The 26,182-nt window shown below is 47.0% G+C and overlaps 1 protein-coding gene across 3 annotated transcripts in view; it reads right to left on the minus strand.

Moving 5' to 3' along the window:
• Window positions 1-6,838: 6,838 nt before the first annotated feature.
• The window catches only part of PODXL (podocalyxin like), a 56,298-nt gene continuing 36,954 nt past the window's right edge, over window positions 6,839-26,182 (minus strand). Inside the window, exons 2-10 of one of the 3 annotated variants that reach the window (XM_019030827.4) lie at window positions 17,353-17,958; window positions 16,770-16,865; window positions 16,318-16,398; window positions 15,895-16,115; window positions 15,481-15,558; window positions 13,105-13,252; window positions 12,783-12,844; window positions 12,391-12,558; window positions 6,839-11,038 (exon numbers count right to left, since the gene is read on the minus strand). In XM_019030827.4, coding sequence (XP_018886372.3) covers window positions 10,841-11,038; window positions 12,391-12,558; window positions 12,783-12,844; window positions 13,105-13,252; window positions 15,481-15,558; window positions 15,895-16,115; window positions 16,318-16,398; window positions 16,770-16,865; window positions 17,353-17,958 — 1,658 coding nt within the window. In that variant the 3' untranslated portion in view covers window positions 6,839-10,840. The remainder of the gene's footprint in view (window positions 11,039-12,390; window positions 12,559-12,782; window positions 12,845-13,104; window positions 13,253-15,480; window positions 15,559-15,894; window positions 16,116-16,317; window positions 16,399-16,769; window positions 16,866-17,352; window positions 17,959-26,182) is intronic. The other 2 variants (XM_004046243.5, XM_004046242.5) reach the window with 2 other exon arrangements.

A 26,182-nucleotide genomic window follows, 5' to 3' on the forward strand; every position in this document is an offset into this window, starting at 1 on the left:
GTTAATGAGATGCTGGGAAGAAGACTACCAAAAGGCCTCAAAGCTCATGCTTCTAGAATATTCAGTAATTCTGAATAGTCTTTGGGAAGTAGCATTTCTTGGGAAGTAGCATTTCCCTTCTCCCAAATAACTGTTTGAGATCTTAAAACAGAAAATCCAGTGTTAATGGGCTCTAGATCTTAAACTAGGTGAGCAGCTTCTTACATACAACCAGTTCCTTGTTAAGGATCCAGCAGGAAAACCAGCCATAAAACATTTCAACATGCAGTTTGGGGGCTCCCTTGCTTATTCACTGAATTTAAGCTCTTGCTGCAACATAGCTCTGTACCATCTGGGATGCTAGCAGTCACAGCAGTTAGCTCAGATATCTGAGCTGTCTGCCACACAAAGCCTGAGGAGATCATCATTCTTCAGTTTCATTCATTACTTAACGAATGCCAAATTAATTGGCAGGAAGAAGAAACACTGTGTGATATACTGAACAAGCCTGTGTGCATGATTAAGGAGCCACTCAAAAAGCCAATTTTGAGCTTTATTTCTCCGTTGTTAACAAATCTCAAGAAAGCCTTTGTTACAGTTTAGCTCATGTCATTTGGTTGGTTTTATTTTCTAGCCCTTTAACATAGGAGGAAAATTGTCATTTCATGTATAACTTGTAACACAGAATTGAACTGATACTAGTTTCCTTGCCTTAAATTAATTATATGTCATCCCAAGGGTCTCTGTTAATTCTGCTTTGCCAAGCAATAATGAGATCTGGGTTTGGCATTAGAAGTATTTCATAATTTTGGTTTTTTCTTTAGGTTTCCTCCACATTTGTAAAGTGATTGATTAAATTAGAGGAGGCATGTAGAATAAATCCCAATCCCATTGCAACTGGCAGAGCTTCATAAATCTTTATAAATTCAGTTACAACAAAGGAGAGGATCCTACACCATTAGAGCCATGCCATCAGGTGTTTGCAAGTGACAGCTGTAGTGTGTTGCCTCAAATAATACCAAGTTATAAATAATACCAAGTAATTATCAACTCACTCCCAAATTTAATAATAAGATATCAAAGTCCAAAAGGTTACTTAGGAGTAGTCTTCCATGGGGGAAGATAAATTTATTAAAAAGTCATGTACTGATCTTTTTCTTGGGATTTTTTTTTTCCTTTCCCAGAAAAAAAAAATATTTTGGTGACTGATCAATTGTAAACAATTTTCTTCCTTACTTACAAATCATCCGTTCGGAAAAATAAAAGTGGACTTCCTTTCCTAAGCATTACAATTAGCCTGGGCAAGAGGTGTTATGATTGTCTTATTCTTTAAGCCAGCTTACTTTTTGGATTTGTGTGAAATGTCTTTTGAAAAGAAAGTAGATAGTATAGTATTAATTAACTACTTTGTATAGTCTTCTGCATAATTTAGAGTTGAAAATAATGTAACATTTTCCTGTGAACGGATTTCTTTATGCGTACATACTTTATAAATATACATATATACACATACACATACATTTTTAAAATGCTCTTTTTAAAGAGATTCTTATCTTGCTCCCACTCCAAAAGCTATGTACAGTTGAGTTATTAGCCTCAGAGGAAGAGTACAGGAAAGCGAAGATGAGGACCTCCTTTTCTTGTGTTGGTCTTGGGAACAAACAGTATTCCGTCTTTCAAATATGGCATATTTCTGAACAGTTTGGGAAAGATGTTAGAATTTTTTAAAAGTCAGCTCTTTTATGAATTGGAAGTACTCAGTAGTCAGAAATTAAGATCCCCTCTGATAGAGATAGATTCTCAAAACCAAAATTGGACTGAAAATTAGATTGAGAAGAAAGATACAACTTCCTCCATAGCCAATAAAATCTGTCTTTCCAAGTCTGCTTATTAATGCTGTGAAATCGCTCCTTCTGTTTGTGAAAACATCTCCTGGACTGGAAATGTGGTGCTGTAACCAGCTGAGCCGAAAGTTGGAGAATGTTAAATATCTTTTATGGGACTTAGGATAAAATGTATTGATGTTAGTCATTGTCAAAATAGGTTTATCATTTAAAAAACTAGGAAATTACTAAGTATAAAGAAGAAAAACCAGTATTAATTAAGTGATGAGACCTCTTCATTTTGTTTTCCCTGACTTATTTCCATTACCAAACATAGTAAAGGCCAGAAAAGATTAAAAAAAAAAAATTAACACAGCCATTCCATTGTTTTTTACCACATGGAGAAAGGACCAGGCTGGAAGCATATGTCCCCCCACCCTTATTTATATTCCTTTGAGCATTGCCGTTTTCTAGACAGACAATCCGAAAATAATTGTGTTGATAGGTCTGTTTAAGCCTGAACTCTGGGTGTAAAATGTTATCCAGAAGCTATAGGGAGCTGCCTTGCTCAGGTCATTGGAAATTTCAACCCTAAGACTCATTTGAATTTCTAAGTCCATTATGCACCATTATGGGCATATGGAGCATATTCATACCATGAGGAGGAGTCTTTGTTTATGATGGACTTTTTAATATGGCCATAATTAAACTCACACTCAAAAAGGATGAGCTATTGTCAAAAGCCAAAAGAAAAACAGACAAAATGAACATGAAGCAAGGAGTCCATAAAACAAGAGTTCTTTACCACGTTTAAGCAAATGTCTCTCAAAAAAAATTGTATTTCTGTGCACATTAGCTGAGATTCACACATTTTGCACCTCAGTAGTATTTCAGATGAGACTCAATGTGTGGAGGAGAAAACTGCTAACTTGTTTGGTTCTACTCTTACCCCCTCTTCTGTGGCAACGTGGGGTCAGGGCCGTATCCTAAAGTATCCACATGGTCTTAAATGGAAATCATGGGACTCTGGAAAGCTGGCATGAGCTGGTTGGAGCTTTTAAACAGAAGCGCTTTATGGGTATCAGATCTCTTCTGACATCAATTGTTTTGAAATCATTGTTGGGCTCTGTCGTGTTCTGCAGTCTTCCCCATTCCCCTCATGATCTTCTCTGGCTTATCTTTTATCCAATCTGTATGGACTTTTTAGGATTTTTTTTTCTTTTAGTACAAATAATTTTCAGATCCCAGCTTTGGTAAATGTGTTAATTCTACTTTGTGAATAAATAAATGAGTGATCTGCTAAAAATGGCAATTGTAGAATTATGTTGTATGTAATGTACATATGGAGAAAGAATGTATTTTGTTCATTTTCTTAATAAAATGTTATATATGGATGCTACAAGATATCTCTTGTATTTGCTCAAACTACTTTTGAAGTGAACTTTTAAAATGTTTTTGTACTTTACAGTTGTGTTTTTTCCCCCAGAAAGGTGAGTTTTATTTAGGCTTCCAAAAATGGAAAGTGATACGCTTTCGAAGGGCCTTTGGGTGTTTTCCTTTGAGACGGTGCTCAGATGAACAAGTACCGGCCATGCTCACAAAGTTTCTGCGGGGAGGCTTCCACTTATTTAAAGACCACTGGTAAATTATTTCATGAAATGTTCTTCTATCTACTGTTAATGACCACCCTTATTTTATTTGCTTTGTCCACTTGGACTTATGTTCCTCTTTAAAGGGGATATGCTTGTACAGGCTGGGAACTAGAAGGAAAGACTGAACTGAAATGGAAAATTCATTGTAGAAAAGATAGTAAAGGGAGAGAACCTAGAAGTGTTGCAAAGTTTGGGAAAATTCTGCATCCCTGTCCCCATTAAAAGGGAAAGACACTTTATGGGCCAAATCTTGAAAAAACTAAGCTGAGAAATATGCCAGATAAAAGTCCTGGGTCACTGGGGCCGAGTGGTGGGACTCTTAGTAATGAGATCCCCTCTCTGCCCTTTCCACCTCCTGGTCTGCTTTACATTGTGGCTTTGTGATCATGCATTCTGGAGTGAATTGTCAGCTGATTTTATTCCAAACAGGGATCATGCTTTCTCAGTTTACAAATTGAAAAATCCAAACCTTACTGCAGAGCTTTCATTTCTAGGGTGTCCTTTGAGTGTGGCCCTTAAGTAACGTTTCTTTGTGTTCTCAAAACAGGAAAGCATGAGGTGCAGTGATAAGGTAAGGAATCGGCCTTTCCTTCGTCAGTCCTCCAGAGAATTAACTCAAAAGGATCAAAATGCAGGACACTACCCTTGATATATTTGTCACTACCTTCTGGTGGGAAGACAGCAGTAAGTAAAGAAGCCTTGGCCCTAAACACAGATGAGAGCCAGCTGCTCCCAGGTCAAGCACATGTGGAGACTGTACTACAGAGCTTGGAAGTTGCTGCCTTAGGAGCTTCTACCGCCTAAGGAAGATGACCGAGCATCTAATAGGGAAATGGCTGTGTGTGCCCATGCTCCTGTAACTTCTCATATAAATGACGACTGCAGAGTTCCTAGAAACGAGAGGGGGGGGGGTGTGCGGGGGGGTTATTTTCCCTGTAAATGAAGGCAACATTGGTTTATCACTAACTGTTCAGATTCTGAAGGTATTAATATGACTGGAAAGACCATCTGAGGCTTGTACAGTCCTGGCGTAAGTCAAAATCCTGGTTGATGACATTCCTTCTTTAGCACCACATATGCTACATCTTCCTTTGCCTTTTACATGTCTTAGAGAAAAGGAAGAGGGGACTGGAGACTTGGGCTTTCTGGGGCATAGGGCAGTTGGGGCAGCAGAGGATGATGCCACCATCCTTACTCTACAGCTTCACTATTGTCTTACGGGGACTTTTTTCCTGTGGGCTTTCACCCAGCAAAAGCAGCAGCCGTCAGTCATATCCTTGCCAGAGAGATTCTTAATATAGGAGAAACTGTAATAAGGAGAAACTACGTAGAAGTAGCCTGCCTAGCACTACGTTCGTAAGTTTTAATGGTTGGCAAACCCCGCTAGGTGGTTAGGACCCTTGGCGATGTACATAGCAGCATTGTACAGCTGCCCTCTAAGCTTGGGACATAGAATGGAGAGTCCAGGAGGAATTGGGAATCCTGGCTTTCATTTCCTGATGACCAATGACTTCTGCATAATATTGCACAACTTCTCTGCCTCATTTCTTCTGTGAAGTAAATACTGGCAGCAGATCTTGTTTGCTAGGATCCTATTGATTTTCTTTTTCTTTTTAGGACAGGGTCTCACTGTGTCATGCAGGCTGGAGTGTAGTGGTGTGATCATAGCTTACTGCAGCTGCCAACTCCTGGGCTCAAGTGATCCTGCCTTAGCATCCTGAGTAGCTAGGACTACAGGCATGTGCCAGCACAACTGGCTAATTAAAAAAAAAAAAAAAAAATGTGAAGATGGGATCTGGCTGTGTTGCCCAGGCTGGCCTCGAATTCCTGAGCTCAAGCTATCCTCCCACTTTGGCCTCCTAAAGTGCTGGGATTAAAGGCATAAGCCACCATTCCCCACCAAGGTCTTTGAAAGCAATAGATATCTCAGTGTTTATCACTAGTGTTAATTATGTAGCCAGTTCTATTCTTTATTTACTTTTTTCCCTTGTGGTACAGAAGAAATCTGTGATTTGGGAGGGAGCTTATAGGGAAGGTTCTGAGTGACAAATGAGCATAACACATTTCAATTGACAACTGAGCGTGTGTCTTGGTTGGCAGGCAGGGATCAGGGTGAATGACCTACTCAGAAAGAGAATGGGATCTTAGGTCTAACTTGTGGCCCACGAGAAGCTGTGGGTCACTCTTAGAACAGTGCACCTCGACCATGGCCGGGTCCTGTGTGAGTTCCTTGTACTTGGACTCCTTTCTGTATCCTTGGCACCCTCTCGAAGCTAACCTCAAAATTACCCGGGCCCAACTCTAGACCTCTCTTCAGGGTTTAACTGCTTTTCACAACTTTCATGGAAGGAAAATCATGTTGTAACAGTAGTTGCATTCTAGAAATGTATTTTGCTGTTGTTGGAACTCTGGCATTAACGTGATACTGAGAAAAGAGTGTAGGACTAAAGAGCAAAAAGAGAATCAAGGCCCATGCTGCCATTTAAATGGTTGTGTGATCAATCTCAAAGAGAATACTTAACTCCTGCATCTAATTTCCCGAGTGGGGACAATTCCTATAAGATAGGTTTGTAAACCTATAGGTTTCCTATAAAATGGTTTGTAAATGGTAAGATGCTAGGCAAGTAGACAAGATTGTTGTCTAGCAACTAAGATTATGGACCAATTCTACCTGACAGTTTCCCTTCTGCAAGTTGGGAATGATGAAGAAGTTTTCCCCTTCCGATGAAGAAGCATGCAGCTGTGGATAATACCACGCTAGGAGATGAAGAAAGAATCATCTCCAGTGATTCCTTCCTTAAACCGCTATCTTCACTGCAGACCTGGAGGAGGGATAGGCAGAAGCCTCTTGTGGCAGTAAACAGATCCTTTTATGGCAGAAACAGGGCCAGAACAGAGCTTCTTTGTTTTTACATATATATATATACACATATGTATGTATACATACACACATACATATATATATATATATATAATTTTTTTTGTCTCTTTGCCAGTGTTTTCATACCTGATCAATGTTCAGCAGCCCTCTTGGGGATTTCTGATAGTGGTGATTCACAATGTATCTGAGGCAGAAGTAGAGGGAAGGAAGACAGCGAAACATACAACATCATCTTAGGGGAAAGTGAGGTTCTTTACAGTCACTAGGATAACTTGAGTAACATAAAGACTCATAACCACCTTTAGGATCCCCCTTTTTTTTTCTTTCGGTTTCTCTCCTTCTCTTGCCTAATTTCTTTGCCTGCAGAGTTGCTGGACAAGTGTAACTCAGCACGGAGGCTCCTGTGCTACGGGTGTGAGCCGACATTCTCAGGCACTTTGGCGATGAGCCTCATACACAAGTGAAGGCTTTAAGTCCGAGCAAAATACTAGAGCTTGAACCAGTTTACACAAAAACACTTCAATTGACAGTATACAATTTTCCAAAATATATTTTTGTAAGAAAATGCAATAATTATAGTTTTTACAAACAAGTTTCTCAGTAAATTCCAGTGTAGTTCAGACCCCTGTCCACTAAGACATATATGATCCCCCAGTTCCTGGGCAAACTGTTGAACATTCACTGCAGACAAAAAGACCAACACCAAAGAGTCATCTGTGTCCTCCATGCTGTTTGCAGCAGACCTGAGGGATCAGCTAGTGACCGTGACAAAAGCTATGCTACAGTTTTACTCTTGCCCTCTCTGCCTCCCCCATCATGTTTCCTTGGCCCCTCAGTCCTGTTGGAGTAAGTTCCATACATAAAAGCTCATCCAAAACTTTGTTTCTTGGCAGAAAGAATTGTTCACTTACATCTTAAACCTAAATGATTCAGAGAAAGTGTAGAAGACCAGTTCTTATGTTTGTGTTCATGCCCTCCCTAGCCTTGCTAGGGTAACAACTGGGAAAGGAATTCTGTCCTTTGTGTCATTCTGGCACCTTCAAGTAGCAATTCTTAATTTACCGATTATTCCTTCTGAGGCGCACAGTCTGTGGATCCAGGTTTTAATCTTGTTTCTGTCCTGAACCATGTGATTTTGAGGAAGTCACTTCATCTTTGTGAGCTTCAGATTATCTTTTTCTCTAGAAAAAGATTGGACTAGATCTTTAAATACCTTTCTCCATGACTACAAGGTTGCCTGCCAACCAGAGCATATTGACTCCAACCTTTACTGAAATGGAGCTGTGACTTTGCTGGGGAGGGGGCAGGGTTGCATTTTAAAATTAAAAAAAAAAACAAACACCTGATCTACAAGACAAATACTTTATCATAAGTTTGTCTTGTTATATTTCATTTTTGGTTTAAAAAAAAAGCAAAAACTTGTCATTTCCAGTAAGACATTTACATTCCTGTCCAGAGAAAAAAACTTGGCCATCACTCAGCTAACATAATGCTTTTTCAAAGTATGTTCACTTAAAGCAGTGCAGGGTAGATTAACATGGTCACTGTATTTACATTATCAAAAAAATGTGTATATGTATCAGTTTGAACTTCTTCAAAGTTTCTCCAGTATATTGTCAAAAAAGATAAAGCTCAAGAAGTGGTTTAAATAAACTTTCTGCTAGCTTTCCTTATCAAGCGGGAAAAAAATCTGGTGCCTAGACTAGATTAAACCCGTATTCTGTTTTACAACTCGAAGAATATTCTGTACCTCCTTCATAAGCATTGCTGCCTGTCTCCCCACTCTCATGACAGTAGGCTTCCCAGTCATCATACTTGTGGTTTCTGGCCTCCTGTGCAGCTTGGGGAAACCACAGTTTACCACTGAAAGAGTTGATAAACTCTCTTTGCTACAACCTGTTTAAGTCATGCTGAGCTTCTAGTGTTCCTCTTACCTCTTCCCAGACCCAATGCTCTCTGAATTATCAGAGAGCATTTAGAACCCAGTAAAGGTGGCAGAAGATGATGACCTTTATAGATGCATGGCTGTTTGGCCTGTTCACATAGGTGTCCTGGTGGCAAGAGCAAGGCAAGGTGTCAGATTCTGAAGCTGCCCTAAGCCTAGACTAACACAGTTTGGACGAATATAAAGCAGTAACCTCTGAATCAGCCCAAAGCCTCTCCGGGTTCTCCTTGGACAGAGCGATGGAGAGTCAGGACCGACCTGGCCAGGCACTCCTGCTCTCTAGTCCTTGCCAGTCATCATCTGTCTCCAAGAGGCCATAGGGTTGCAGCCTTTGATTGATTTGCAGAGGCCTATTTGCTGTCTCTGTCAAAAGCCCTGGCTGGTGAAGTGTGACCCAGGATCAGCAAAGGAGGAATAATCCAGTCTGGCCTCTCCCACGGGACCACAACAGAAAACCTACTGGGTGGAGAGAACCCAGCGCTGGGCAAGAAGGAAGCAAACACCTCACTCAAGCCTAACAAGATTTCCCGTTTTCCCCCAAACAGGCACTGTTCTCCATCCTGCCCACCTCCAAACACTAGAGCATCGGGGCAGATGTTTTTGGAACTTGTTAGCCTCGCATCCCTCTAACTCCTGGGAAACTCGCTGGGGCCCTATGTGAACCCTTGGCCTTCCTTTTCCCCTAGGATATCAGATGGCTACAGACTGTGAGGAAGGAATTAGGCAGATGGTGCAGGACAGATCTTCCCCAGCCCCTCCCCCTACCCTTTTAAAAAGTAAGCCATCCCGAGTGGATAGCCTATTTCATCAGAGCTACTACAGCCGGAGCCTGACTCTTAAGACCCTGGAGGTGTGGCTTTTCACCCAAAAAATGGCAATTTCATTCCCCTAAGCAGTTCTGCCCATTTTCCTATTTGATCCCAGGGAATTTACGCCCAGAACGATGGAGACCATGGCGAAAGTTCAACATTCCACACAGGATTCCCCCTTCTCAATCAGATGAAACCTCACCATGCCCACTGCTTAGGAGCCTTCTACATGGCAGCTAACTGCCGAGCCCATAAAAGTCCTATATTGGGGAACAGACATAGCTTTGTGTTCCCCTGAGATGCCACCAGAAACTGCAAGAGAACCACAGCAGCCGCACTAGGCTCACAGAGAAGAGGAACAGCAAGGCCTAGCTCCAGGCCAGGACAGTGGGACGTTCCCACAACAGTCTGTCCCCCAGGCTGCCCTTCATGCACCCAGCATGCACTGCGCTTTCCAGGCCCTCTTTTCCTGTGGCACAGGAGAATCAGAATGAGTGAGATGAGCTAACTGGACGTCTGCAACTGTCTGAGCTTTTGGCCTTTGGCAGTGGAGGGCTGGGTTAGAAAACAACTATAACAAAACTCTCACCAACTTGAAATGTCCCTGAGTTTCCTATGACATACAGGGGAAAGCCTGTCCTTCCTGGCTGCTTTAATGGATTGTCTCTGAAGACACATCGCTGATGGGGGGCCCCAGGAAGGCCTCTCCTGCAGCCACTGCTCTTTCATACTGGGTCTCAGGGAAGCACTCCCATCAGCTGAGCAGTGAACAACAAAAGGAACACGCTGCTCTCACTAGCTACAGCAGATTTTAGTCCCTGGTGGAAATGGAAGCCCAAAGAAGATCGTGGGTGGCCTCTGCAAGGAGTGCCAGGGGCCATGGGCCAGTGTTCCTGCTGACCCCTCATCAGCTGCCCTGAGATACCAGCCTGGACTCGAGTGTCCCCTTCTCTCCTCACCTGCACGCAGGTCCCCTAAGCAGACCTGGTTCATGCACGGAGACCTGTGTGGGTTAAGCCCCCATCTCACGAAGCAAATGTGAGAAAATCCGAATCCAGAACAAGGGGTTCAAGGTTATGAATAACCTGTGCTAATCCCAGAGGCCCCAGGACAGAGTAAGTGGGAACAAACACTGAGTGTAGGGAGGGGTAAGAACACAGAGGGTGGGAAGATGGGTACACGAGGCTGGGGTAGGAGAAGGAAAACTTGGGAGCTGGACTTTCAGGTCGTCAGATCCCACCGAGCCAGGATGTAGCCCTGCCCTCCTTTCCAGCCCAGCCACCTGCTGGAGTTCCACCCTTGCCCGGGACTGCTCTGGACGGAAGGCACACGTGAACACAGCAGTGTGGCATGGTGCAAATGGAATCTTTGTTCTCATCCTGGCTCTGTCACCAAGTGGCTCTGACCTTGGGCAAGTCACTTACCCTCTTCAGGTCTCGGCAATCTCACTGCAGAATGAAGGGATTCCACTAGTTCATCTATAAAGTCCCTTACGTGGCTTTTTCTTGATCTCCCTCATCATCCAGCAGCACTGAGCTCAGGCACTAGTGGGTTATTTTACAAGAGGAATCTGGACAGAATGTGATTTGTTCAGGTTGAAAAGGGAAAAATTAAGGCCCTGGGGGGATTGGGAGGGGACACCCCTCGGAGTTCACTCTCCCTCCCCAGTCTTTCCCTTCCCCATCCAAACGGCACTTGGGGTGGTCGGTCTGGAGCTCTGTGGTGCTGCTGGAGGCCACCGGCAGACCGGACTAGAGGTGTGTGTCTTCCTCCTCATCCAGGTCGTCCTTGGTCAGGTTGTCCAGAGGGACGATCCAGCTGTCCCCCAGCTCCCCGTTGAGGCTGACCACCTTCTTCTCCTGCATCTCAGAAGAGGTCTCCATCACTTCCAGTGTTGGGTTGTCATGGTAACCATTCTCCACTGTCTGCAGCTCCTCTGTTAGCCGTTGCTAGAGTGGGGAAGGTGACCGGTGAGAAGGGGGTTTCAGAGGGCTCTGAGCTTAATACAGCGCATGTACGTACCCCTCCCACTCAGGAGCCCCACTGTAGCTAAAGCAGGCCCTCATTGCTCGCCTGTGGGGCTGGCTGCTCCTGGTGGTCATTCTGGCTCTCAGCCTGCCCGAAACTAGTTGGGAACAAAGACTTGCCCCTCACCCTCACCCTGGTGGCAGAACGTGTGAAGTCAGTGGAGATGGACTTTGTTCTCCAGAGTCCTCTAAGCTCTCTCCTCCCCTTCATCCCTTCCCCCAAAACCTCCTCTCCAGGCACCTACCTCACCTATCATAATGAATGGGAAAAACACTATTAAAAAATGACCTCTCTCGGGCTGGGTGACTGAGCCCTCTCAAGCCTGGGCAGGATGGGTACGGTGTCTCTAGAACCATCCCTGCGGCAGATAGCAGCCATCTGGCCAGAGGCGCTTTCTGTCCCTCTCAAACAAAACCTTGAATGTATGCTAGAATCACCTGGGGAGCTTTTAACAACTACACTGATGGACTCAGAGATTGTTTGAATTGGTGTGGGAGGCAGTCAGGCAAGGGAATTTTTCTAAAGTTCCCCACGGTGTGCAGGCAGGAGTGAGAACCACAGGGTCTGGGTGGCACCATCATGGCGGGAATTCTAGTAAGGTAGGCAGAAGAATTTTTGGTTAGACAGAACACCTAGGCCTGCTTCTATCAATGAATCCTCAGACAAGCTCTGCAAGGAGGTTATCCCAGATGCGGAACCTGATGCCCAAAGAGCTCATCTGACTGACTTCCTCAAGGTCAGGGCCAGGACTAACCAAGTCTCCCTGACTCCAGTCCAGGCGTGGTGACTCACACCTGTAATCCCAGCACTTTGGGAGGCTGAGGCAGGCAGATTGCTTGAGGTCAGGAGTTCGAGACTAGCCTGGCCAACATGGCGAAACCCCATCTCTACTAAAAATACAAAAATTAGGCGGGCGTGGTGGTGGGCACCTGTAATCCCAGCTACTGGGGAGGCTGAGGCACAAGAATCACTTGAGGTTGCAGTGGGTGACACCAGCCTGGGTGACAGAGCAAGACCCTGTCTGAAAAAAAATAATAATAAAATAAAAAATAAATAAGTCTTCCTGACTCCAAAGCCCACGCTCTGTCCTCTGCCACGCTGCCTCTGTAATGCTCTGTGGACTGAGGCGGCTGCCTATCAGGGGTGGCCTCTGCCTGTTAGAAAGGGTCCAGGGCCTGCTCCCTTTCCTCTTCTGCAACTCGGGAATCACGAGGGGAGGGTTCCTCTGGTGACCTGGGCTGCTTCCCCTGTGTGGCTGCGAACAGCTGCTTACCTGGTCCTTCCTCTGGGAGAGGCGCTGGTGGCAGCAGCCATAGAGGGCCGCCACGAGGAGCAGGAATGACGCCATGCAGACGATGGTGATGATGAGGGGCATGCTGAAGCGGTCCTCGGCCTCCTCCGGTGGCCCCTGGTCCCCTAGCTTCATGTCACTGATCCCTGCCTGCATGGGAAGTGGCAGAGAACAGGCTGGGGGCATCCTCTCTCCCTCAGCCCCTCGCTTCACTGTAGAGCCCCTCCGCTTGCAGTCTGCTAGGGTCCGTGCCGCCGCCCTCATCTACATGCAGGCACATGACGGGGTTCCTCTCCACAGAGAGAGGGGAGTAACCAGACCTCCCACAAGGGGCTTCGGAGCCACTCTGTCCCCACACTTGGGGGGCCGCTTACCTCCTTTAGTTCATCCCATTTGTCCTTCAGCCGCTCGTACACATCCTTGGCAGGGAGCTTAGCTGTGGGAGAGGAGGGAGACGATGCCCAATGGCCCAGCCCAGAGCGAGGCAGTGGGGGACGGGGACTGCGCCCCAAGAGAGGGACGCACCTTATCTCAGTCTCCTGAGTGTCTCTCGGGTGACCTGGGAGGGGGTGTGGCTTGACAGTTCTTAGGCAACTGAAGGGGCACCACTGTGACCCACCCTCCAATGTGGCTTCTGCATGCCCCCCATTCCCACCCATGCAGGCCCCAGCCCAGGCCCCCTTGCCCTCCACTCACTGTGAATAGTGATTTCTTTGACGACCACGGTCTGACTTCCTGCAACAGGTGCCAGCCGTATGCCGCACTTATCTTGGGCCGGGTTGAAGGTGTCTTTGACTGCTCGGCATATCAGTGAGATCAGTTTCTCATCCGAAGTGCCCCCTGCCTATGGTGGGGAGAGCGCAGGTGACTCCGCAGGGAGCGTGACACCAGCCTAGGCCTGTGGGGCTGCCCTCCAGCTAAGGTCAGGAGAATGCTGTTGCTGTGCTAGAACCTGCCTCCCTCTCCAGCCCCAGCTGGTGCTCCACACAGGCCTGCCAGGAATCAAGGGTTGCATGCTGTTCTCCTGGGCCAGTTCCTGCCTCCCCTGTCTCGTTCCCATCAGCCCGTTCTCCGCACTGTGTTTATCTGGTCTATGCTTGCACCTTTCATTCCTTTCACCCTAGTGCCCCTTTTTTCCCTCCAAGCTATTTGCGGATTGGGGGTCGTTTTCATCTCCCTCCCTAGAAAGGGCTAGAGAGGGGGCACTGCACAGCAACCCTACCCCACAGCCTGCAGGGAGACTCCAATTCCCCCTAAACTCCCATTCACCAGCCTTTCATGCCCAGTTCAGAGAAATCAGGTGGGGAGGCTGCAGCTCTCAGCAGAAGGGTCTCTACCCCCAAAGCTGAAATACATGTGCCCTTGCCCTAGGCAGAGCCTCTGGCTCTGAAGCCATGGACAGGCTGACAGGGAAGGGGCTCCACTGAGTAGGGGAACAGGTGGGATCTTGAAGCTACCCCTAGGATATCTTGGAGGGGGTCTTATTTAGCTCTAAGAACAAAGATTGTGGCTGACATGGCTTTAGAGCTGAGGATGAGGGGAGAAGTGTGGGCAGCATGTATCCAGTCCTGCCATGCCATCTAGGGGCACCCCTCCCTGGGGCTTCTCTGACCTGATTCTGGAATAAATGACTAAGACAAAGAAAAGGACTCTAGGGATAGCTTAGCACAGAACCCGTACAAACCACCCCTAGGGTTTCCACCAGAATTTCCTTAGGCTTAGTAATTCCCCACCCTGACATCAGGAAGGGATCCAGGGTTTTCCATCTTCCTTTTCCAGCAAAGGAAAAAAAAAAAAAAAAACGTGTCTCACAAACAATCACACAGCCTACCAAGCTACATCCAAAAAGAGGGTCTGAGGAAAGACTGGGCGGGCACCTGACTGTCCCCAGAGCCCATATCATGCAATGCCTGCCTTGTCCAATAAGCCCAGCCCTAGGAGAACACTGCTCCCTTTTAAAACTCTGCTCTAGATGTAGGCTTTTGTAAAGTTCACTTGGAAAATGCCGGCATAATGGACACCCAAAAGAAAACAACTGCAGAAAATTCAGGCAGCATTAAAGTGTTGTAAGCCCAAATTCTCCATCCTATCTATAGACACCGTGTTCGGGTCTGTTCTAGTTCTAGTTCCTAGGGGGTGGCTGCAAAAAACCGGCACTGACCGGGAGAGGGCAGCAGTGAGCCAGCCATCTCCAGCACCCGCCGCGCTCAGCAGTTATCTACTGAGTGTGCACAGTGCACACTCCCCAGACCAAAGCCTTTGGACCCATGGAGACCGGTGGCCTGAAGGCTGCTCACACACTGCTACCTCCCTCACACAGGTGTGCTCACACGCACGCTCACCACCCAGACTGGAGAAATGCTGGCAGTGGCTCCTGCATTCCTGGGCCCTTTTCTCTCCCACCCATCCCATCAGCTCCTCAGGTTAGAGGGAGAATCTCCCAGCACTGTTCGTCCATCAAGGCTCTCAGATAGTCCACGGACCAGGAAATGTGAAGCCACAGACGATTAAAGCAGACAGACTACACCTCTCATTTTCTCTTTCTTTTCTTTTCTTTCTGTAAAAACAGGGTCTTCCTATGTTTCCCAGGCTGGTCTTGAACTTCTGGCCTCAAGCAAACTTCCTGCCTCAGCTTCTCAAAGTGTTGGGATTACAGGTGTAAGCCACCACACCTGGCCTCACCTCTCATTTTCAATTGAGACATCTGAAACCCAAAGAGATCAACTCACCAAAGTCACTCCCAGAGCTAGGGGCAAACAGGAACTAGGATCAGGGTCCCTCAACTCAGCATACTGGAAATAGTCACACAGTGAAAGCCGAGGAAACCGCGGGGTGGGAGGGGGGGGTTCAGTCCTGTGGGTGTGTCCTGACTTAGAGAAGTCTTAGACCTTGGTCTGTTGCTCTGTAAGATGGGAAAGGACCACTTCCTACTAGGAAGAAATGAGGGCCGGAAAGCAAATGCACCTTAGAAAGATGTTTAAAAATGCACCTAGAAAGAACATACATTCCCTCTCCCTCCCTCAGCCCTGCTGTGAGCCTGCACCTGGCGGCTCAGATCAGCAAGCTACTCACACAGAGGGTGTTTCCTGTGAGGTTCAGGACGAGCTGCTTCTCACTCTGTGTCTGTGTCTCAGGATCCTCACACTTTGCCTGGAAGAAGCCACTGAGATTAAGGTTTGGGCTAATAGTCATGGAATCTTTGACATTTCCCTCCAACTAAGGGGTGACCCAGATAGGAAAGAGTTCATGGCAAGCTGGAGGCATGGCTGGACCCATTCCAGAGCCAGGTATGTCCTGGCTGCGTGGCTTGAGGGCAGCTCAAGCCAGGACCAGGCTAACCAGGCAGAGGGAGGAGGGAATGGGTAAGTGCTGCTCAAAGCCCCAGCCAGGGGCCCTGCGTTGGAGGAAAGAACAGAAAACCTTGTCTTAAAGCCTCTTCTACCCGAGTCTGGGTTCTCCTACTTGCCCCACCCCTGCTGGAGTTACCCAGTTACTCTCATGAGCCACAGTGGGAGAAGGTATTTTGGGGTATCGGTGGGTAGTTGATGCTGCTGTGGGGCTGGAGCTCATGGTCTCTGGCAGGGCAGGTGTTCTCAGTGCCGTTGCCGGGCCCGTGGGCTGCACTGTCTCCTGGGAGGAAGGGGCCGTAGAGCTGGCTGGCATCTGACTGGAGGTCTGTTGAGTTCTTTGTGAGATAACCGATGACGCTGTCATTGGGAAAACGAGGGTAATGAGAAAAGATGAGTGCACCCTTGCGAGAAGAGGACAATCTTTTCTTGCTCTAATAGTTTTCCCAGGTTCTTTGGTCTTACCTCCCACAGAGACGGAAGAAGTGGACTCCTATGACAAGCCAGTGGGATAACCCGGCAAAGTCACAGCAGCCGCAGCAAACGTTCACTGAGCACTTACTTTGTGCAAGGGACTGGGTGCCTCGAAGGTACTTTCCTACTGAATCCTCACAATCCTCTGGGGAAGGAATCGGCATCATCCCTATTTCATAAACAAGGAAACTGAGGCTCCGAGGAGCTCAGTGATTTGCCCGAGTTCCTGTGCCAATAAGTGGCAGGGCAGGGATTCGAAGCCAGGATTATCTCAGCCGGAGCCCTCGCTCCTACTGTGTGGCACCCTCCTGTGGAGTGGTGGCCTGCTGACTTCAGACCATATGCCTCTGATATGCAGCAACATCACCAGGAGCGCTCAGAAACTCTGGGTCCGCAGGTCTGAGATGGGCCATGATCCTAAGGCTCTTGATCCATAGGTAGATTTTGAAATTGATTTACTAGGTTAAGACAAGCTCTTATAAATAATAAATAAGTAAGTAAGTAAGTAAACAGGTATCGGCCGGGCATGGTGGCTCATACCTGTAATCCCAGCACTTTGGGAGGCCAAGGTGGGCAGATCACCCGAGGTCAGGAGTTCAAGACCAGCCTGGCTGACATGGTGAAACACTGTCTCCCCTTTAAAAAAAAAAAAAAAAAATTAGCTGGTGTGCTGGTGCACACCTGTAGTCCCAGCTACTCGGGAGGCTGAGGCAGGAGAATTGCTTGAACCCGGAGGTGGAGGTTGCAGTGAGCAGAGATCATGCCACCGCACTCCAGCCTGGGTGACAGAGCGAGACTCCATCTCAAAAATAAATAAATAAATAAATAAATAGGTATGAAATAGAAACGATTCCCCTCTCAGGTTCAAGCAATTCTCCTGCCTCAGCCTCCTGAGTAGCTGGGATTACAGGCGCCCGCCACCACACCCAGCTAATGTTTGTATTTTTAGTAGAGACAGGATTTCGCCATGTTGGCCAGGCTGGTCTCGAACTCCTGACCTCAGGTGATCCACCTGTCTCGGCCTCCCAAAGTGCTGGGATTACAAGGCATGAGCCTTTTCAGAGCCATCACGCCTGGCCCTGAAAAGTTTCTTGGTGCTTGAAGAAAACCAGGCATTACTTACATAGGGTGGTGGTCATCCCCGGGCTTGTGAAGGTGTAGCCAGGGATAGCCACAGTGCTTGAACTGCTTGAAATTTTCATAAGATGGTCATGTCCCGAGCTTGTTGGGGTGGCCACAGGATGCGTCGAAGTGGGTTGTGGGGGGCTACGTGGACTTGTAGGGTGAGGGGTCATCAGATGTTCTGCCTTAGTGGATGTGAGGTCTGTGGTCACACTGTGGCTGCTTTTCCCCCCAGAGTTTGTTGTATCTTCTGCTCCATTCTGGCTGCTTGTGGTGTTAGGTTTAGCTGTGGCTGTGGAGGTTGCAACTGTAGTGGTGTCTGCACTTTTCGTGCTCTTGGGGCTCTCGATGGTGGTAGTAGGGTTGCCCGAGCCGCCTCCTCTAGCCACGGTAGTGTTGACTGGGCCTGAGACTTGCTGAGCCAGGGTTGTAGTCCCCGGTGAGTCACTGGATACACCAAGGGTGGTCGCCTTGACCGAGGCCAAGATTTCGTTGGCCTTGGAAGTGGGGACTGTGCTCTGCTGGGCTGTAGCTGTAGCCATGATGGTGACACTGGATGCTGGAGTCAGTGCTGTTTTGTTAGATGAGTCCGTAGTAGTCTGGGTTGCTGTTTGTAAAGACAACAGAGAATGGAGTTAGGGCTGGGAGGCTTCCTCACCACGCTTCTCCAGTTCTTGCCCAGGATTCAGAGGCCTTGCTCGCAGCCCTGCTGTCTGCCTTGCTAAAGGCCTGGGTCTTTGGTGAATCTAGAATTTTCGGAGGTTCAAGAAACCTCTTTTTTCTGTCTTTTTTTTTTCTTCTTCCTTTTTGTGGAGAATGGGGTCTTGCTATATTGCCCAGGCAGGTCTTGAACTCCCGGGCTCAAGCTATCCTCCCGCCTCTGCCTCCCTCAGAGCTGGGATTACAGGCGTGAGCCACCGCGCCTGGCATGAAACCTTTAAGAGGGCAGCTTGGAGTGCAGCAGGGTCAGAAAAGCAAAATTCTGCTGAAGGCGAGCCCAGGCCAATGAGGCCCACCACACGTGGAGGCTGTCATGCATGCCCTGCCCTCCCCGTCCAGCCCCACACACATCCCCTCTAAGTTTCTCAATATGCTACCCCAGAACCAGCTGCCAGGAACACCTCTGTCTCCTCCTCCCCAGCTCCCAGGCACGTGGCCCACAGAAAATTCCACAGACTAATGCTTCCTGAACTGCCCTGGCCCTGTTCTGAGCTTAAGCAAAAAAGACATGGGCCCTGTTCTCATGGAAGTTATATCTAGGAGAAACTGATGATAAACTGAAATTACACAAATTACTATTTCAGTACTAGGTGAGCTGTGCCAAGAAAGAAAGGCCGAGTGCCCGGACTGCATGCAGCATGGTGGCTTCACCTGCCATTTCTTGAGGAAATAGGATCTGTGTCAGGCAATGGAGACACAATGGTGAACACGACACAGAGAGTCGTACCCTCAAGAAGCTAACACTCTGGTGGGGAGGCAGAGACTAACCACCTGGACAGAGCAGCCGTCAAATCTGCTTACTACACGGAGGAAGTGAGGAAGGAAATGATGCAGAAACGAGTGGGGAGGGACCATGTCGAATGAGGGAAGGAAAGGCATCTCTGCGATGATGGTTAAGCTAAGCCCTGAAGGATAGCAAGGAGAATGCTGTGTGGAGAATGGGAGGAGAAGTGTTCCCAGCAGAAGGCACAGAAACTGCAAAGCCCCCGAGTAGGGAAAGGAGCTGACAGAAGACAAGCAGGAATGGAGTTTGGTAAGGAGGGGTCAGGTTCAGGGCTGAGAAAATGCAGGGTCTTATGACAGTGACAGCAACTGAGCGTCCAAACCAGACATTTTTGAGAATAAAAGGCCCTCTTAAAAATCACATTCAGCCGGGTGTGGTGGCTCATGCCTTTAATCCCAGCACTTTGGGAGGCTGAGGCAGGCAGATCACTTGAGGTCAGGAGTTACAGACCAGTCTGGCCAATATAGAGAAACCCCATCTCTACTAAAAATAAAAAATAAATAAGCTGGGCATGGTGATGGTAGTAAAGTAGCTGGGCGTGGTGATCCCAGCTACTTGGGAGGCTGAGGCAGGAGAACGGCTTGAACCCGGGAGGCAGAGGTTGCAGTGAGCCAAGATGGCACCACTGCACTTCAGCCTGGGCGACTGAGCGAGACTCCGTCTCAAAAAAAAAAAAAAAAAAAAAAAAAAATCACATCCTATGTAGAAGGAGACATAAGATCATCCTCCTCAGAGGCCAACATGCAGATTCCAGATTTTATTCTTGGTGCAAAAAAGAAGCCACTGAAGGCATTAAAGCACAGAAGTTTTATAGGATGACTTACAGAGAAACCTGTTCCTGCTGCTTTGGGGAATGCAGACTGGAAAGAAGAGTGTGTGGAAGAAGGAAGAGAAGTTAGGAGGCAATCACAGTAATCCAGATGGAATGAACAGGGTTGGCCATAGGAAGCTATTGACACTGGAGACAAAAGGTGGATAGAGTCAAGACTGTTTTGGAGATCAACTGCTTGCTGATGTCCTAAGTGAGGGAAGAAGAGAATCTAAGGTGATTCCTAGTTTTCTGTCTGGAGCAGAAGGGAGTGGTGGGAAGGGGGCTGATGGCTGCATCCCGTTCTCTGTGCCAGCCAGCACCCATACCATTTCTCTATATTTGGGAGTTCCGCACCCCGTGAGACTTGATGGCAGCAGAATCTGCCTCCTATGGTGATGCTCCTATGAAAATGCCAGCTCTTTGCCTTGCCAGCCTCCCCTGGGATGAGCATAAGCAGGTGGCAGTGCCACTATGAACGTGCAGTCTCATTCCAGCCGTGAAGGGCTCTGCAGGCAGGAGTGGTGACATCATGCATGGAGGTGAGGCCAAGCACTCATCCTGGGCCGCAGCGCCACCTAGTGCTTGGCATGGGTAAGCAGCGCTGGCCTCCCTGAATCTACAGCCTGGCTTGGGTGAGGTTCAAAGTAGCCCTGCATGTGGCCTCCAGCAATCCCAGCTACTCCATACACCGGACAGTATCCCCATATCTTTTACACACACATCTTGCTACTGAAAAGCAGAAATGTTTATCAGGAGTAGCTGCCAGCAGCAAGACTTCAAGGATTGGTTGTCAGGCCTTACTGGGGACAAAGGGCAGTCAAAATTCTGCAAGTATTAAGGAATACTTGCAAGTGTCCCATGATATCTCAAGGATAAGCAGTCACAGTATCACCTCTAATCTAGAGTGAAGTGCCCAGGAAGTGGCTTTGGTGTGGCCCAGTGGCTGCTGCCAGAGTATGAAAGGCACACTCAACAAATGTGTTTTAAAAAGCAATACAGGCTGGGTGCGGTGGCTCACGCCTGTAATCCCAGCACTTTGGGAGGCCAAGGCAGGTGGATCACCTGAGGTCACCTGAGACCAGCCTGGCCAACATTGTGAAACTTCATCTCTACTAAAAATACAAAAATTAGCCAGGCGTGGTGGCGGGCACCTGTAATCCTAGCTACTCAGGAGGCTGAGGCAGGAGAATAGCTTGAACCTGGGAGGCGGAGGTGTAGTGAGCCAAGATTGTGCCACTGCACTCCAGCCTGGGTGACAGAGTGAGACACAGTCTCCAAAAAAAGGGGGGGGAGGGGAAACAGTGCAATGTGAGGGTTTGACAGGCATTTTTTCTTCTTAGTAGTTCATAAAGTAACAGTGCTTCTTACTATTGATGGCATCATAGTGTCATCTGGCAAGATACTAGATTGCTAAGGGACTATATCAGCATATTTGGGGAATTAAGAAATTTGTGAGATGATTGTTTTTTGTTTTGTTTTGTTTGTGAGACAGGATCTTGCTCTGTTGCCCAAGCTGGAGTACAGTGGCACAATCAGGACTCACTACAGCCTTGACCTCCTAGGCTCAATCAGTCCTCCCACCTCAGCCTCCGAGTAGCTGAGACCACAAGCACGTACCACCACACCCAGCTAATTTTTTTTTATAATTTGTAGAGATGAGCTCTCACTATAATGGCCAGGCTAGTCTCAAACTTCTAGGCTCAAGTGATCCTCCAGCCTCGGCCTCCCAAAGTGCTGGGATTACAGGTGTGAGCCATGGCACCCAGCCCTGGATGGTTGCTTCTTACAGTGGTGAATAGCTTAAAACAGGATTTGTCAACTCTGAAACTATTGGCATTTTGAACTGGATATTTCTTGTTATAGGCAGTTGTCCTATGCATTATACACAGAACGCTTAGCAGCATTCCTGGCCTCTATCTATTAGAGGCAAGTAATACACATGCACGCCCCTTTCCAGTTGTAACCATGAAAAATGTCTCCAGATATTGCCAAATGTCTCCTGAGGGTGACAAAATCACTGCCAGTAAAAACTACTGGTTTCAAGAAAGAGAACAACAAATTCAAATTCCTAAACCTCCTATAAAAGCACAGACTGAAAACCAGAGACTTTCCAAGAACACATTCAAGGAGTCTCTTTGTTTGCAGCTGAAGGGCTGAGAGGGCCCTTTAAAAGACTTTAAAAGCTTAATTCCGTGAGTTGCCGAATTAGGGTGTTAACTTAATTCATAAGCTCACCTGGTCTCTTATGTGAAAATAGGACCTAGAGAATTTTTTTTTTGAGACAGAGTTTCGCTCCTGTTGCCCAGTCTGGAGTGCAATGGTGCGATCTCGGCTCACTGCAACCTCGGCCTCCCAGGTTCAAGCGATTCTCCTGCCTCAGCCTCCCAAGTAGCTGGGATTACATGTGCATGCCACCATGCCCAACTAATTTTTTGTATTTTTAGTAGAAATGGGGTTTCACCATGTTAGCCAGGCTGGTCTCGAACTCCTGACCTCAGATATTCCGCCCACCTTGGCCTCCCAAAGTGCAGGGATTACAGGCGTGAGCCACCGCGCCTGGACAACTTAGAGAATTAAATGGTGACATGAGAGGGTGTAGATGAATCAGACTACCCATAAATCTCCATCTTCAATGGAATTCACTTGCCAGGAAGCTCTACCACTGCTCTCCTGTAAGATTCTCAATAACCTCGCTTCAGCTCATTGGCACCGAAAGCCAAATCTCATCATGATCCCCACCGCTCTTTATTTTCTTCATACCTATAACAACAGTCAGATTCCAATATGTCCCAGGAGGAAAAACACAGACTCTGACCTAGGAGAAGGTTCACACACTAAAAATATCTACAAAAAAACTTGCAAATATTTATGGATATTTAACATAAGGGTGCTGTATCAAAAGGAGGATGATCATAATTTTACATCAGGCTGAATTATCCAGTATGGGTATGCATACCGTAGGTTTTGGATCCAATATGCTGACTCAAGCAGCTACAGGTAGTTCTCATTGCTTTCTTAGTTGGATGACTGAAACCTGGACTCAATGGAAACCTACATTAAATAAAGCTGAGTTGTCAGAAATTCCCTGGAACAATGTATAGGAAGAAATGCAAAGTCTTGGCTGGGCACGGTGGCTCATGCCTGTAATCCCAGCAATTTGGGAGGCTGAGGCAGGCGGATCACAAGGTCAGGAGTTCGAGACCAGCCTGGCCAACATGGTGAAACCCCGTCTCTACTAAAAATACAAAAATTAGCCAGGCGTGTTGGCGCATGCCTGTAATACTGGTTACTCAGGAGGCTGAGGCAGGAGAATTGCTTGAACCCAAGAGATAGCACCACTGCACTCCAGCCCGGGAGACAGAGAGATACTGTGTCTCAGAAGGAAAAAAAAAAAAGTCTTGGAGAAACAGAGTGTTTATCATGTATGTCCTGCTCACTCATGCTCTGGTGTGTCATGAGAACTCAAATGACACTCCCTTTACAAGGCTTTAAGCAACATAATTCATGACTTCTAAGATTCACATCTTTCCATGTCTCTGAAATGAGAATGTATTATAAATAATTGTGGGTCACGCTTTGACTGTGGTGCTTTCTTTTTTTTCTTTCTTTTTTTTTTTTTTTTTTGAGACAGGGTCTTGCTCCATCACCTAGGTTGTAGTGCAGTGGCATGATACACTGCAGCATCAACCTCCTGGGCTCAAGTGATCCTTCTGCCTCAGCTTCCCAAGTAGCTGGGAGCACAGGTGTGCACTATGACACCTGAGAAATTTTGTAGAAACAGGATCTCCCTATGTTGCCCAGGCTGGTCTCGAACTCCTGTGCTCAAGTGATCCTTCTACCTCAGCCTCCCAAATTGCTGGGATTACAGGTGCAAGCCACCATGCCTGGCTTTTTTTCTAAGTGGTTCATAAAATAATAGTGCATCTTATAATTGATAGTGGCTTGGATTTGATTACATTTGGGATATTGTTAAGAGGACTATTCACATGTTCTGAGAACTCTTGTGGCTGACCTTCACTGGTCAGGTATGTTAATAGGAAATGCTGCTGATTTCAGTGGGGATGGACACCAGGTTCCTTAGTGTAGAGAAAATAACAGAATTTCATTTCCAGGAAAAAAGGTGTGTGTGTTTCCACAGTGGGCAGCAAGACCAGCGTGGCGATCACAATGGTCTAACCCAGGCTATTTCGAGCAGCAGCTAACAGCTTGTGTGCTCTTTAGGATCAGAATGGACGGGCAGCTCACTGACTTCCTAGGTGTAGGGCCCGCAAACTGGGAACTGTGTTGACTCACAACGATAGAGAACGCAGCCAGTCAACCAGGTCCCAGAACTCGATGTTTTCACAGACGCAGCGTTCCTTGAATGAATCGTGCATTTCTTTTCTATGGCTGCGTTAACAAATGACTACAAACTAGGTGGCTACAAACAACATAAATATATTCTCTCGTGGTTCTGGAGGCTAGACGTCCAAAATCGGCAGGGCCATGCTCCCTCCGAAGACACCAGGGAAGACTCTTTTCCTGCCTCTTACCAGCAATCCTGGCTACTCCTTGGCTTGTAGCTGTGTCACTGTGATCTCTGGCTCCATCAACACAAGACCTTCCTCCTTGCGTAACTCTCCCTTTTTTTTTTTGAGACAGAGTCTCTGTCACCCAGGCTGGAGTACAATGGCGCAATCTCCACTCACTGCAACCTCTGCTTTGTGGGTTCAAGCGATTCTCCTGCCTCAGCCTCCCAAGTACCTGGGACCACAGGTACGCACCACTACACCAGGCTAATTTTTGTATTTTTAATGGAGATGTGGTTTCACCATGTTGGCCAGGCTGGTCTTGAACTCCTGACCTCAGGCGATCCACCCTGCTCAGCCTCCTGAAGTGCTGGGATTACAGGTGTGAGCCACCGGGGCCGGCCGCATATCTCTCCTCTTATAAGGATACCAGTCATTGGATTTAGAGCCCTCCCTAATCCAGTATGACTTCATCTTAACTTGATTACATCTGCAAAGACCCTATTTCTAAGTAGGGTCACCTGCACAGGTACCAGGTACCAGAGATTAGGACCTGAACATGTCTTTTTGGTGGGGGGAATGCCATTCGCTCTCCTGATCTGCTCTCCCATATCCTCGTGAAAAAACCAGGAGTCTTTCAAACATTCGAAATTAACTCTGTCTGCTTTAAAGAGAAAGTAATGTATTAAAAAGATAATGCATTGGCTAATAAAATACTTGAGGTGGCTAAAGAATCAAGCATAAGTCAGAAACAGTGCTCAAGACCTCTTCTCCTGAACGGGTCTGGTGAGGTCATCACTTCTACCATCATCGAGCATCAGTTCGCACCACTGGCAACATTAGTATTGGATACTGGCTTTTATTGGGGATGAGAGTGTTTAAGGATGCTGTCCGTAGGAGGTCTTTCCATTTACTTTTATGACTGGCACCATGGGGAATCCCCTGGGTTCTAGCCATATTCCTTCCTGCTTCATTATTTAGCCCCATGTAGGGTTCACACTAAGTCTGATTAAATTTAACAGGCCACTTATTCTGCCATAGAGTGAGCTCCTTGGTAAAGCCTATGGTCTGTGGGGTAATTGTGATGGTGAATAAAGCATTCTGGAAGTCCAGAAATGGCGCTGCTGACAGAAACGTGGCAGCCTGGAGGGCACACGCAGGTCCAGAACGGGCCGCCCTCCACCACGGCCACTTGGTCACAGATCCACAGCGCCATCATTAGGCGATGGAGAAGAAAACTGATATGCTGAAGGGGTCATCTTGCCCATCTGATTACCTAGAGCCTTTCTCTAGACGCAGGCAAATATCCTCACACTCCAGACCTATCCCTGTGGGTCCCTCCACATGCCTGCCTAACCTTCCAAGTCACACTGATTCTCCATTGCTGTTCCTTCTGAGTTCCCTAGCATTGTTTTAAAAATGATTAGCTCCTGCTGATGAATCTGTTCAGAGCCTCGCCTCAGTGTACCTTTCCTTCAAAAACAAAAGACCAGGAAATGTATTCTTTAAAGTCCTGGCCACTGGGAGAATTTTCTTTCTACGCCACCCTTCAGGATATAGAGCTTTTCTCCTGTCACTGTCCAGTTTGGGCTGGTACTAGCATATTATCCCAAATCATATAAAACCAGGCTTGGTTTTTTCACTCCTCATTCAGCTGATCTCGGGTAACTAATTCTCTTAGAGACCGTTAGGTATGGGTGGGGGCAGGAACAGGCATTCTAAGGGTGTGAGCCGCGCTCCAATTTCCACTGTCCTCCTTTACGACCAGCCCAGGCCTGGTCCTCTATCTACCACCTTCAATCTAACAATAGAAAGCCACAAAACAAACCTAAAGAAAAAAATGGAGGAACGAAAGAACAACCAAAGAAATAGAAACCAAAATACAATAGCACATATCAAAATCAAAAATTGGTTTTTTTAAACAGGCTAATAAAGTGCCAAAAAGTCTTCGGAGAGGTTGATCAAAAGGGAAAAAAAAAAATCCAAAGGCATAAGTAAACAATGTGAG

The sequence above is a fragment of the Gorilla gorilla genome, chromosome 6 (assembly GCF_029281585.2).
Source record: "Gorilla gorilla gorilla isolate KB3781 chromosome 6, NHGRI_mGorGor1-v2.1_pri, whole genome shotgun sequence".
In the NCBI taxonomy this organism is placed as follows: Eukaryota; Metazoa; Chordata; class Mammalia; order Primates; family Hominidae; genus Gorilla; species Gorilla gorilla.